The sequence below is a fragment of the Pelobates fuscus genome, chromosome 1 (assembly GCF_036172605.1).
Source record: "Pelobates fuscus isolate aPelFus1 chromosome 1, aPelFus1.pri, whole genome shotgun sequence".
NCBI classification, from domain to species: domain Eukaryota; kingdom Metazoa; phylum Chordata; class Amphibia; order Anura; family Pelobatidae; genus Pelobates; species Pelobates fuscus.
Window position 1 is genome coordinate 430586640 of NC_086317.1, and position 15587 is coordinate 430602226.

Genomic DNA, 15587 nt, shown 5'->3' on the forward strand with positions numbered 1-15587 from the left:
TTACAAATGGCTATATAATGTAAGTGAGGAGTTGTGGTAATTCTGTCTTAACAGATGTGGAAATGCCATAAACGAAAAGGAAAATCGGAACATGCATTACCAGTCTCCAATAGGAACCACACAACCCTGTGGTTCCCATCAGAGCAGGTGAAAGAGGCAATAGCACCGATTACGTGTTCTCTTCTAAAGCTCACTTTAAAACCAGGTCTCACACAGACCACCTGTGATATTATTGGGGATTACCCAATTCCAAATCACCAGGGACATGAATAAGACCTGTACTCTTGGTCGTTTTAGATAACTGATTTAAAAGACCATCACTTAGACTGCTGCAACAAGAACTAAGAGTACGAGAGAGCTGGCCAATGTGTGAAAGGGAATTACCTGAATATTGTTATGCTACTTAAAGAGTTAAATTATAATATAGGATAATGTAAGACTACAAATAAACCCATATTATCACAATAGATTTTTGAACAGAAGCTGTAATAAACAAAGATACATTTACCTAGCAGATTTAGTTATCTGGGACAATAGCACAACATACTAGCCCTTTTATATTTTGATGGTACATTGGGATTTTTTATTTTATTTTTTTAAATACAACATTAAAACATGAAAATTAATTATTCCAGTAATAGGTACAGATGCAATCCTGATAACACCCACAGCAATAAAATTCCGGTATTAATTTATTAACAGTAGCAGAAAAATAGGTTAAACCTATATATTTTTTTTAAAATGCATTCATAAATTCTACACATAAAACAAAAAAAATGTCAGTATGTCAAGTAACCACTAGAGGGAAACATTGTACTTACAGTCGGGGAAGTGGCTGCAGACAACAAAGGCAATATTCCTCCACACGCTATAATGATATTGTCAACCATTTGGGAAATCAGGTGAATAGTGTTATGCACGAATATGATGTTTTCATTGCTATTGACAAAATCCATGACCGACTTGGTTGAATGGCTGGAGAATAAAGAATAAATAAATAAGAGTAAGTGGAAATAAGGGCTAACAAGGACATGGTAAGAATCAAGGTACTTCACTGGAGCTCTATATCCTCCGCCTGGTATTACTATCTGTAGATATTAACCTTACATACCTATACATCGCTGTGCAGTGCTTTAACTAAAATAGCTCATTGGGGTTTCTCAATCTCACCAATCATTTTATATTCTTTAGACAAATCTATTTCCGAAAATGTACTAACATATATACGTGCAGATATTAGAAGGAGAGAAGAGAAATCTAAAAAAAAGTTTCTTTTTGTCAATTAAAAACTTTTTGTTTAATTTTTCTCTAATCCTTGGAAAATCCTAATTTTCCCCGAATTGACTTTAATAGGGATGGGGAGGAAAAACGTGTAGGGAGGAAAAACGTGTAGGGAGGAAAAACGTGTAGGGAGGAAAAACGTGTAGGGAGGAAAAACGTGTAGGGAGGAAAAACGTGTAGGGAGGAAAAACGTGTTGGTCCTTATTTAGCCTGCTTTGTGAAAACTGGATTATTTGTTCGATTTGGGCAATAACTTCTTGATTAGCTAAAGTTGGAGAAAATGTGCTGCTCCTGATTAACTCAACTTGGGGAATCATTCAACACAATTTCCAAGATGAAGAAGGCAGCAGCCTTTTGTAAATCGTGGCGAATTGTGAATGGCATGGTATGATATGACTTCCATCAGAATCCTAGTACCACATGGTATAAGATATACGCATACAGAAGACACTCACAAACCTTGTGCTAAGACGTGACAAACCATGATGGACAAGACAGAGGAGATCTGAACACCTTAATGGATCATAGCAAGATATCTATTCTAAGGTACTGGTAGTCCTGCATTATTATGCAGTTAGGCTACAGCCAGCTCAATGATGTGTAAATAACCCTGTTACCAGTGAAAAGAAATAGGGCTTCTTCCAAAATTATGTAGAATAATGCTCAATAATTCCAGTGAGCCTATCTCCAGCAACATACTCCTGTAGCATGTGCAGGGAGGTTTTCTTTAACTGTTACACAGGGAGTTCAGCCTCTTGGAGGACATGCATATGACTGGGGGACTGAGCATTTAAATGGCAGATGAATAGTAATGTAGAAAAATACAATGTTATGTACTTTAAGCTACAGAATGCACAAGCAACTTACACCCTAAATGGTAGTGAATTAGGGATAACAACACACGAGAAGGATTTGGGAATTGTTATAGACAACAAACAAGGCAACAATATGCAATGCCAATCAGCATTGGTTAAGGCCAATAAGGCATAGGCATGTAGAAAATGGGCATTAATTCTCGGGATGAGAATATCATGTTGCCTCTTTATAACTCACTGGTAAGACCACATCTTGGATATGCTGTGCAATTTGGGGCACCCGTTCTAAAGAAGGATATTATGGAACTAGAAAAAGTGTAGAGGCAGGCTACACAATTAAAAGGAATGGAGCATTTTAGCTATAAAGAAAGGTTAACCAATTTAAATCTCTTTAGTTTAGAAAATCGGTGCCTCAGAGGGTATATAGTAAGATTATACAAATATATCCGGGGCAAATACAAACCAATGTCTGGAAATCTATTCCCAAACAGGTCATGTGTTTAGACTGGAAGAAAGGATTTTTTTTTCTAAGGAAAAGGACAGGGTTTTATTTTTTTGTTTTGTTTTTTCAATTAAGAACAAAAAGGATGTGGAATTATCTGCCTGTAGAAGTGGTGTTATCAGAGTCTGTACAGATGTTTAAACAGCAACTAGATGCATACTTCCAAAAACATAAGTTTATCACCATGATGAGCCTTGATTTTGCAGCTTAACCCACTACCCTTTTACAAGAATTCGTAACATCTAAAATATTATAGATGGGGTATAACTGGAGAAAGATATGGCAGGATTTGCGCACTCCCACTCATCTCTGAGCGTTAGTACAGCTATGGTAGACAAGAACATTATTATTTGTATGATATTGTAATCCTATGGATAATTATGCAAGACATATTTTAATACCATAGTCAACAGAGTTATGTTTTTTCCCCCCACATAGTTTAAAAGAGGGACTGCACCTTGGTTCCTGCAGTATGCCAGAAGTAAGTAGGAACACCCGACCTATTGTTTGTAAATCCCAAAGTCAAGTGGAAGGCCATAGCTGGCCAAAACGTTGTCACTTTGTACTTGATGTTCTATTAAAGCGCGCACGTTCTAAGAATGTTTGAGTGTCTGACCTTTCATTTAACTAGACAGTGTCACTTTTTTTTTCTCTTTTCTTTCTTTTTTTTTCGAGTAGAACTGTAAAAATACATTCATAATAAATTATCTTCTTGGGTTCTGCAAAGGTTTTAATGTTACATATAAATAATATGCCAGTGGAAAATGATCCACTTTACATGAGCAACTTGAATGTATGCAATAGTTCAAGTGTAGTTGTATGGTTATTGGTATAGTGAAAATTTATGAATAATACCTTCTCCAAACATGCACATCAGTTTCTAGTGCGAATAACAAATCAGTCAGCAATCGCTGATGCATCGGAGACCACTTGAACTCAGGGATGCGGAACATTGTAGTACGCGGCCCAGGACTGAACTGCCGACGCTGCTCCTCTGTCATCGGCATTCCTCGGAATCCCAAATCAACACGCAGATCTCGTTCATGCTGGCTCATTGATCGCCCTTGGACAGCCTAAAATTGTAGAAACAATTTAATTCACAGTAACAAATTGCTACATGAGTAATATCACATTTCACGAAACACTTAATATGTAGCAAACGGAACTCCGAATGGCAACGTTTAGGCAAAGATAGCGGAACTGGTAAAATTTAGTTTAGCCGAAATACTGCCATTTTCGATTGCAATTTAGTGAATAAACTCCATAAAGTGTTTGTATGTACAAAATATCTATTAATACAGATAACTAAAAAGCATTCCAAAAGGTTTTTTTTCCCTCTGGAAAGGGCATAAAAAAAGGCCATAAATAAAGCAGCGATTGAATACATTTGTCCAACACTAAACAAGACACACTGAATAATATTACAAAAGAAGGGAAAAAAGAAATTTATTTCGAGGAGATCTCTAGATTTGTACAATACATTTTAAAAGCACAAATCGTCCCGTTCTCTTTTCTGTCAGTGTATGTTATCTGTCTCAGGGCAATTGTCAGAAAAAACCCACAACACATTTGAAAGAGTATTTATGATATCCTTTCTCATGAGCAATGTTGGATCCAGAAGGATTTTTGAGTTGAATCAATGTGCATACTGACAGCGTAAGATATATACTGTACTCCCCAACGTATGAGCATGAATACAGCCCACTATCACAGAGATGGATAATCAATGGAGGTCAAGTATGGAATTACAAATAAAGAATACTATAAGCTTTCTCACAGGGACCCTACATTGAGCCCATTAAGTGAGTCTGCAGTCCGGATTCCAACATGAACATCACATGACATTTTTTATTGAACGCTCTAAATGTTGATAAATAAATTAATTTAGAGATCATCAATGTCTTGACTTGCAAATTGTAATTTCTAAATAGCAGATAGTATATAGAGATGGCATAAAATATATCTAATCTACTTATATATTACTTAATTTTGTCACCTGCATGTGTCCCTTACAGTGTAAATGCATTTTAATGGAAAATAACAAAAGCAATTCCTGCATTTTATTTTAGGGGTTCTGCTAAAAAAAAACAACAAAAAAAAATATAGTAAATCAGATCTCAAATGTATACGGCATGGGGGGCGGAGCCTAGCTTCCTAGCAGGGTGGACGTGCTCCACGAGTGCTCCTGCACACCGACGACTAAAACGGGGGATATACCCCGATTCATCGCTCACTCACTGCTGAGAAGGTGCCTACTGATTGGGGGAGGCCCAGGGAATCGTTTTGATGTCAGACACACACCCGTACCCCATCGGGCCCCCACAATTCCGACCTGAGGCCTAACCGCGATCGAGCCAGGGAGAGGCGGCCGCTCTCCTGGATGGTAACCTCGCAGGTGATACCCATACAGTGCTCACCTCCAACCCCCCCCCCTCTGGACCGGCGGGGGTCATCCCGGTCCCCGCTGGGGACGATCACCCCCACATCACGACTAGCACGAGAGACAACGACTGAAAAGAGGAGAAGCAACCAGGCCCTGATCAAGATGGCGGCGCAAGCACGGTCTAACAGGAACCGCATACTCAACACGCCACCCCAGCACATAGGGGTGTTCTTTGACAGGATTTGTGCCAGCCTGTGGACCACGCTTCACACTCAGAGACCGGCCTACATGAGGGCGATACAGGAGGTGGCAGCATGGATTCGCCCGGCAACACGACGCCATTTTGGCGGGAATCCCCCTCCACGCAAACACAAGCGGGAAAAAGCCCAATTAAGGCGACAGCTCCAGCACCCAAGCCGACTGTTGCCAGCCAATTCCCTGAACCAGCAGACCGGCACACCCCGGACTGTTTATCGGTCAACACTCTTATGCTCACCGTTAAGTAAACAGCAGACCCGCTCATCACGGCAGACAGGGGCGGAAAGAAGGCGCAAGATTAGATTCACGGATCCCTGGGACTGCTACTCCCATCATCACCATTTGGACATACTAAGATCCAAAAGCCCACAGCATCCTGCCTCACCTCGGGTCCCCATCACAGATGACCGGATTAAAAGCAATATGATAAGTCACTGCATGGACTACCTGCTCCAGCACACCAGTGGCGTAGGGTGAAGGTTTGCGGTAGCCTCTCTCCCTGCCACCACTTCGGTCGGCAGAGCAGAACTAAATAAGTACTTTCTTGCTTATTATTTTATTATTTTATAACCAACGGTCTCTAAAATATAGATTGAGCTGTATACATTAGCTTGCTTTTTCTGCTTTCTAGAGCCGACAGGAACTGTTTGTACATGAATGCTAGATCTGGCTAACTACACCCGTACATTTTGCATACCATGCATCACAAGCGTCTGCATTATCTTGCTTACTTTAAAAATGCTACAAATAGGCAACCTTGAACACATACCCACAGGTTTCCTAGCCTCTCTGTTTAAATTGCCCACAAAATGCTCGCTTGTTTTAGCAAGAAATGTCGGTACAGTGCTTTAGTTCAGAGTATGAATATCCTGTTTCTGTTACATATGTTAAGCCTTTGCTTTGCTTTACTTTAGTCCGGATAACTGGAATGTTAGCCACAGGAGTTAACCTCCACTACTGACTTACCTGTGTAATCCTTCTTAGATAAGCTTTTAACACAGGTGAACATCAGTCTACTCACCTACTTAATCGACCTGGGGTCTTCAGCTGAGTACTAATAACCACCTAGCCTATATAAAGGGGGTAGCCCACACCGGGTTAGAACCTGCATTAGACCTACTCACTCTTATAAAGCGACATAAACAGACCAGACAAGCGACCTCACAGTCTACCTGTAATGGCAACAGCTCAGGTCTTGCACTACATAACTTCGATGGGTACAGAGGAATTTCTTGCAATCACAGAAATGCTTAACTATGCGACTGGTTCCAGTAGTATAAGCCTGTAGATTATGCCTAGTATCCCTGCTCTCCAGGTGATCACTCCATTATATGTTATGTAGGAGACTATAAGCAAATATACCACGCCTGCGATTATCTTTTTATTGCACCTCATAAATATTGTGTTTGAATTTAGCTTGAATCACAGACGCGCTAACTGTTTTAGCATAATGTTTTAGCATAAATTCTACTACTTGTCAAAATTGTTACTAGATTGTTACCACGTACAAAAAAAAAAAAAAAGTGCAGTTTCTTTTGAGTACCACATTGTCAATACTGGTGCTTAATCCATGCGTGCTGTTGTGGCACTTGATATATGCTTGTAACTCTTCATGCACAAACAAAATAAAGAATTAAAAAAAAAAAAAAAAATGTATACGGCATAATTGTGTTTTATAAACAATATGCTCTTTGTAATGAGCCTTTTTACATTGGTCTCCGTTATTAACACATTTTGGCTTATTTCCCAAACCTGGGCCTTACGGCTCCCGGATCCATTAACCGTGCAATAATGGCTGTTTGTTTATTTTGCATCTGGTTCTTCGGACTGATCTACATAAATCCCCTGCTAGACTTGCTAGGAGTGCCAAGAGTTATGAATGCCCCCACCCCCATAGCTCTATCCTTACAGTTGAACACTGCATTGTGAGTTCAGGGAACGGATATCGAAGGCGTCATTGTGGGTTGAGGTTTAGGAGCGATTAATATTAATGATTGCCAACAGGCATAAAGACTTCCCGAGTTGTGTTCCAAGGATAACGTAATGAAAGTAAAATGCCTGTGAGCTAAAAGTCTCTTAGAAAGGATAACATAAACAGCTGTAATAATTACCTGTCTAATTTCACGCTCGTCTAGCGACACACAATGAGGCGGCGAGGAGATTTATACCTTCACACCTATACAAACCCCTTCTGACACATGGGAAATAAACACGATCACTATTTGTTTACATTTCCTTTAGTTAATGACACCTCTACTACCAAGAATACCAGATCCAAGAAAATAGAAATGGGAAAGATGCCATATATGAAATACCTGAATCCAAACCTCCATATTATTGTACTTTTATGGTAAAGGTTCACTTGGCTGCTTCATTAAATGTTTTCACGTATGAAACGGCTGCCAGGCTAAAGTTCAGTTCCATAAACTAAGGCTGGGAAACAAAAAGTGTTTATGGGATATATTTACTAGTCTTAGCAGAGCTGGCTGCAGCAAATCCAAGATATTTACAGTAAACACTATTTATTTTGTATTTATTAATTACAGCATCATGTGTAACTCCAGCTTATAGCACTACAGTGGAACCTTGGAACTCGAACTTAATCCGTTCCAGACGGCTGTTCGAGTTCCGATTTGTTCGAGAAACAAATTAAACATTTCCCATAGGAATTAATGTAAATTTGTTTAATCCGTTCCAGAACCCCAAAATTACATGGATGGGGATAGGTAACTGATATTCTGGCATTACATACAAAAGCATTTAAAATGGCTGTATCATGTTCAAAATATCTAATACCCTTTTTTCCTCTGCTTGTATCCTTATATCCATAGTCCCTCTTCCCTTACTCGTGTCCCTTTGTCCTCTGGTATCCTTCTCCTTGCATAGTAATTCTGTCCATATACCTTCACCCTTTACTTGTGTCCTTCAACCCTCTTGTTTTCCTTCCCTTATATCCCTTTACATAGTCCATCTTCCCTTATTTCCTCATCTCACACTTGTATCCCATGCTTCTCCACAGTTGTGTCACTCTGTGAATGCCGCGTGATATGTTCGGGTACTGAGGATCGTTTGCATACCGAGACATTATTTACAAGAAGTTTTAGTTCTACTTCCGAATTGTTCGAGAATGGGAACGTTCGAGTTCCGAGGTTCCCCTGTACTTTAAATAAAAATGATGAAAAATGAAAATGCATCTAAGCATCTACTTTTTATTTCTGTTATCTTTAAGCAGCATATGTATTCACGATTGGAAGTTTCCAAGACAGCCACGCTGAACATCTCATCTCCTAATGAGAATGCTGTAGACATAGTTAGCGTCTAACCTTACGACCAGGGATGCATCACTACCCTATAGCTAGTTCTTGTAGGACAGGTGACTCTTCCACCTTGTGCTCCAGGAAAATGGTTTTCCTTTTTTGCACGCATTGTAATGGAGCTAGTTGTATGCACCACAGTAGCAATCCTAAAATTCCACCAGTGAATCCTATGAATAATAAAAACTTTACTGAATGTAAGCAATGGTCTGCGAAGAGTTGATAGACACAAGAGTATGCATCAAAAGCAAAGGGGGCATTAATCCTCTATATCAAGAAAAGGAATTACACATGCATTGTGACTTACAAAATGCCAGAGGAATGACATGCAAGGGCTGGAAAAGTTGCCCAAATTATTTCATTAATCTGTTCGGAAATCAGGTTCAAATGAACTTGATAAGGTCAAATGAAAGCTCCCTGTGATTTCTCATACAGACGGAGAAGTTGATCAGTGCTATCAAATGCTATTATTGATTTAACCCCTTAAGGACACATGACATGTGTGACATGTCATGATTCCCTTTTATTCCAGAAGTTTGGTCCTTAAGGGGTTAAAGGGCAACTGTTAAAGTGGGTTTATGGATTTTTTTTTTTTTATATACATGCGGTCTGGCTATCTTGGCACACCCAAATAATACAATGCCTCTCTGTGTGCAGCACGTTAGAATTTATCATTAGTCTGATTATGTATGCACAGGTATGCCCAGTCGAAAGAAATGAAAAAGCGCGTACAGGAGTGCAGTGTTGATTTGTGCTACTTACCTCTTGAGCACCGTTCACATCGGTAAAAGTATTAATAGAGCTTACTGGAGCGATGGAATGATGAAGTGTCACTTTCAGAGAAGTGACAGTGTCACTCGGCAATATGCTACATCCTTAGCATATGAATGAAACTATATAGATCAATCATATGTCACCCAAGCTTTTTCTGAAGTTCTTATTTCCTAGGATTTCAAATGATGAAATGAGATTTAGTGCTGTGGCTAGATGCATGGTGTGACTATTACAGAGAATTTTAGGTAGAGCATGACTGTGGGTAGCCATTCATGTAATTTGGTGAAGTCATTTAGAACAAGTGCAAAGTATTTCTTATGCCAACTAATGCCTAAACATAAATAGCAGAATTTAAAGACCTTACTGTAAATGTATTTGTGTACTCGGTGATGGAGCTATTTGATACATTTATACAGAAAAGCTGAGTTTCAAGAGGTTTAGCATTGGGATTAAAGGGACTATAGTCACCAGAACAACTACAGCTTAATGTAGTTGTTCTGGTGAGTAGAATAGCTCCCTTCAGGCATTTTCATGTAAACACAGCCTTTTCAAAGAGGGGACCACTCCTCAGTAAGCAGCCCTGCCATTCGCATCCCCACGCTCTGCATAGAGAAGCTGAATCTTCCTTATTGAGATGCATTGATTCAATGCATCTCTATGAAGAGGTCCTGATTGGCCAAAACGGCATTTGGCCAATCAATGTATTGCCTAAAAATCAGCCATTTTGATGATGTCACAAAGGGGGCGGGCAGAGCAGCGCGGCGCTGGAAATAGGGTGAGTTTTAAACTTTTATAGGGGGGGGGGGGCTAAGGGGGAGAAAGCCCTCTGGTTTAGCACTATAGGGTCAGGAATACATGTTTGTGTTCCTGACCCTATAGTGATCCTTTAAGAAACAATGTCCCAGAAAAAAACGTTACACTTGGGAGGTATCTGTCCACATTATAAGCAAGGCAGGCTAATACAGCAGTTCTCAAACATTTTGTGGCTTACTCGCTTAACAGTAAATTGCACTGAAATAAAAACTATTTCAACATTTATGGGAAAAGAGGCTACATGAAAAATTTCTGGAATTCAGCAGTTTAAAAAAAAAAAAAATTGTGTGGGCTATTTTAGTCTATATTTTGCATTCCAGTTTTCAATTTCACACAATTTTTTAATTTATTGTTTAGTAAATCAACACCTTTGGGTCTCTGTATTACCAAGGGATAAGTTTAACGCCCTCTAGCATGTAAGCTCATTGAGCAGGGCCCTCAACCCCTTTTTCGCTGTACGTTTTTGTCAGTCCACCCATTGTACAGTGTTGGAGAATTTGTTGGCGCTATATAAATAATAATAATAATAATAATACCATATGCAAAACGAGAGACAGTAATAGTTTATTTTACCAAGTAACTGATGTCCCTTCAATTTAGAGGTTACAATCTGATTAACCAAATACAGCATTGGTAGAGACACTATACCTCTCTGTCACACCTCATGCTTACATCACACTGTATGAGAAGCCTGTTCTGTCCTAAAATTGTCTAATTCTGTACAATTTCTGGTTTAGCAGCTAAAACCCCTAGTGTATTACTTCAAAATATATGGGCTGCATGTAAGAGCCATACTCAATCGTGGGGAACTTCCATTGTTACATGACTTGCTCAGCCAGGATGCATTAATCAGTTCCTGCCTCTACTTGTGTAACTACATACATGATCACCACATCTATCCTCTAACACAGGGGTCCTCAAACTCTGGCCCCCCAGATGTTGCTGAACTACAACTCCCATGATTCTCTGGCTATCTATGTAAGTCAATGAATCATGGAAGTTGTAGTCCAGCAACATCTGGAGGGCCGCAGTTTAAGCACCCCTGCTCTAACACATACTCATCTAAACTACTACACATGATCACCACACCTATCCTCTAACACACTCATCTCAACTACTATACATGATCACCACACCTATCCTCTAACACATACTCATCTCAACTACTACACATGATCACCCCACCTATCCTCTAACACACACTCATCTCAACTACTACACATGATCACCACAACTATCCTCTTTAGCACATACTCATCTCAACTACTACACATGATCACCCACCTATCCTCTAACACACACTCATCTCAACTACTATATCTGATCACCACACCTATCCTCTTTAACACATATACTCATCTCAATCAACTACCGGAATACTCCATCTTTTTCCATTCCTCTAGGATCCAATGAAACTAAATCTTTATCATGGCTCCTAACAGAACCTGTGTCATACCATCATCTAATATGTCATCCTCTATAGTGTACCATTTACCAAATGTGCCAGTGATTTCATTTTGTTTTTGTTCTTTTCAAAACCATTAATTTTGTATTGCGTAGTAATACACCTGATGAATGGCTGCTGCTTATTGTGCCTTGTGTTAAAGGAGCACTATAGTGCCAGGAAAACAAACTTGTTTTCCTGGCACTATGTAGTTCTTACGTTCCCCCCACCCTCAGGGCCCCCCTCCCGCTGGGCTGAAGCGGTTGAAACCCCTTCAGCCACTTACCTTTCTCCAGCGACGGGCTCTCTCGGCGCTGGTGACCTCTCCTCCTCCTGCCGACGTCAGCGCCGAATGCGCATGCGTGGCAAGAGCCGCGCACGCATTCAAACCGCCCATAGGAAAGCATTACTCAATGCTTTCCTATGGACTACAGCTTTTCCTCCGCTTCCTCTTTGTGAAATAACACCTTGATAAGCAGCTGATTGGTTACCTCTGTAATGATGTGTAAAATGAACACTAACAATCCGGTGGATATGCTGTAGGGATCTGAGCTAGCTTCAAGGAGTCAGTTCGATTATGGATATTATTAATACTTGCCTGCAATATGTAGAAGTGAAAAAGCCATTGTTGTTCTATTGAGCCTGAATTAGAATCTGGTGAACAGCCTACAAAGTGTAACCTTGAAGTCTTTGTCGCTTTATAAATACAGCCTCTGCTTCACAAACACGCTGTAAGATTCTTAATCAATCAGTCTGGTCAGAAAATATGAAATTCCACTGGCATTGAGTATGGATATAAATATATGAATATATTTTTAGAATAAGAGGAAAAATATCCTAGAACGCTCATCATTAAATATGGATGCTCAGTCTGACTCTGGGCCCTTCAGTGTATTCGACTACAGTTTCCAATATCATTCACAGGTTTGCCCCTGAGGTGCACATTTTTTTTTACCCTTATACTGTATTTATTGATGTGTAAAGAAATGATCAAAATAACCTCGCCATAGGTCAGGTACTGACAGGGATTAAGCTATAAAATATCCCCTACAGTGTAGTATTCATCGATGTATAAGTTGCTTTTTTTCTTATTTTTTTTTGGTGTGGTATTTTATAAACCAATAAATACTACACTACAAAGGGGCATTTTTTTTTTTTTTTTGTAAATATCTTTTTATTGAAGAATTTTTCAGAGTTTCAGAGGATGTTCACATTTTGACAAACTCCCCCCCCCCCCCCCCCCGTTCCTTCTTTTCTAGGAGCTCCGTATTATTGGTGTATTTGAGTGTATAACAAAGATGCCCAGAAATGTGCTCACAGTAATGTGTTTTCAATCTACAATAAATGTGTTTTGAAATCAGTCTGTTTAAATAAGATACATTCTTACTTAAATTGCTGTATAATTTGTTAATAGTAAGTCACCTAAAATTTATCAGAACAGTCCTCCTGGCCACACCCCTAAAATGGAGTCTCCCTCTTTGTCCATTTTGGGAAGGACAGTTTTGCTTAAAAAAAAAAAGTCTCTTCTTTAACCCCTTAAGGACCAAACTTTTGGAATAAAAGGGAATCATTACGTGTCACACATGTCATGTGTCCTTAAGGGGTTAAAGTAGTTCTTAATTTTTGATGTGAAAACTGAATTCCACAGCTATAGACCTCATAATAATGTGCAGTAGAAATATATGACCATAGTTAACCTTTCGGTAACGGGTACTGTATTAGAGCAATACAGAACTCCACAGCAATAATAATCCATTATTTGCTGTATATATGAGAAATACCAAAAACATTTTTGCTGTTGCTGCTATAGGAGAAAAGCAATAAAACACTTTTTCCACTCAGGAAACAAAATGTCACCAGCTGCATCTATCTCACAAACATTAAAACCTTCCTCAGCTAGGTATAAATAGAAAAAGTAAAGTGAACTGCAAACTCTACAAATAGCCTATATTTAAAAAAATGTATGTCACGTATATGCCATTACATTTACACAATAAAGCATGATTCAAAGAACAGCAAGCATCCATCAATAAAAAGAAAGTAAAAGCCAAAAAATAAACAAATCTTCATGTAAGTAAAGTGCATGTCATTCAAATAAAGAAATCACGTAACAGAAATGTATCGAACGTGTATAAATGAGTGTGTGTCCTAACAGCCAATATCGACATGTAACTGAAATACTACTCCAACCTACCCATCCAACTCCATATACCATCCAGTTGTGGTTGCTAACAACTTAAAGGACCACGATAGTGCCAGGAAAACTAACTCGTTTTCCAGGCTCTATAGTGTTAATAGGTCCCCCCCAATCCTAAGGGTCCTACTCCCGTTGGGCTGAAGGGCTTAAAACACTTGCCTTTCTCCAGCGGGCTCCCTCGGCGCTGGGGAACTCTTCTGCCTATGCCAACGTCGGCGCCAAATGTGCATGCGTGGCAAGAGCCGCGCACGCATTAAAAACCACCCATAGGAAAGCATTACTCAATGCTTTCCTATGGACGTCCAGCGTCTTATCACTGTGATTTTCACACTGAGAATCGCGGAAGCGCCTCTAGCGGCTGTCAGTGAGACAGCCACTAGAGGCTGGATTAACCCTCAGTGAAACATAGCAATTTCTCTGAAACTGCTATGTTTTCAGCTGCAGGGTTAAAACTAGAGGGACCTGGCACCCAGACCACTTCATTGAGCTGAAGTGGTCTGGGTGCCTATAGTGGTCCTTTAAAAAGTGCACCTTTTCTACTTTAAAGGGACACTATAGTCACCTGAACAACTTTAGCTTAATGAAGCAGTTTTGGTGTATAGAACATGCCCCTGCGGCCTCACTGCTCAATCCTCTGCCATTAAGGAGTTAAATCCCTTTATGAACCCTATGTTTATGAACCCTAGTCACACCTCCCTGCATGTGACTTGCACAGCCTTCCATAAACACTTCCTGTAAAGAGAGCCCTATTTAGGCTTTCTTTATTGCAAGTTCTGTTTAATTAAGATTTTCTTATCCCCTGCTATGTTAATAGCTTGCTAGACCCTGCAAGAGCCTCCTGTATGTGATTAAAGTTCAATTTAGAGATTGAGATACAATTATTTAAGGTAAATTACATCTGTTTGAAAGTGGAACCAGTTTTTTTTTTTCATGCAGGCTCTGTCAATCATAGCATGGGGAGGTGTGGCTAGGGCTGCAGAAACAGAAACAAAGTGATTTAACTCCTAACTGACAGTGAATTGAGCAGTGAAATTGCAGGGGAATGAGCTATACACTAAAACTGCTTTATTTAGCTAAAGTCATTTAGGTGACTATAGCGTTCCTTTAAGCTCAAGTTGTTAATAGGTGAATACTAAAACTGTGGTCAGTACCAGAGGGGGTGACATACTAGCAAGGGGGCTGGAAAGATGGAAACTAGTCAGTAGTTTTTGGTCTTGTATCTTGGCGGTTAGGATTAACAGTTTGCAGCAGATTTTAGCAAGTGCTTTGGAAATGATTCCTGTAAAATAATATTTTTATATCAAATAAAAAGCAGGATATGAAAAAGCCTTGCAAGCCATGTTACAGAGGTAACATTCGCCAATTTCTGTAAAGTGGTATATACAAAACATGCCAAACAGTTGCGATTTTACATTATTGTTGCTGAAATAAAAGCAAAAGTGTGCAGGGCATGTGGGTGTCTCCGAGGTGACTAAAAGTGTCAGTCACCAATATATTTAGAGAGTTGAACTTGTGAATCGGAATCAATAAGACAGTCTTAGATAAAACATGACATTAAATGTGTTGCCAAGCAACAAGCATCGCTCTTAAAATTGTGTGAAAGAGCTTCAAAATTCTTTTTCTCAGCAATCAGTGACGGACAAATTATATAAATGCTGTGGAACCGTAACGCATTATCTTTTTATCGTCTTATTATTTTGAACAACGAGTTCTGCTTGTCTCAAATAAAATAAATAAATAACAAATCTATATCATTAAGTGTATTTTCAAACCACTCAAGTTTAAATCAAAGCTGTCAGTCATTCT

General features: G+C 39.4%; 1 protein-coding gene across 6 annotated transcripts in view; it reads right to left on the reverse strand.

The window, feature by feature from the left end:
- NBEA (neurobeachin) overlaps positions 1-15587 on the reverse strand; it is a 520018-nt gene that overhangs the window by 296501 nt on the left and 207930 nt on the right. For all 6 annotated transcript variants that reach the window (XM_063429275.1, XM_063429259.1, XM_063429266.1 and 3 more), the window contains exons 23-24: positions 3454-3671; positions 822-975 (exon numbers count right to left, since the gene is read on the reverse strand). In XM_063429275.1, coding sequence (XP_063285345.1) covers positions 822-975; positions 3454-3671 — 372 coding nt within the window. The remainder of the gene's footprint in view (positions 1-821; positions 976-3453; positions 3672-15587) is intronic.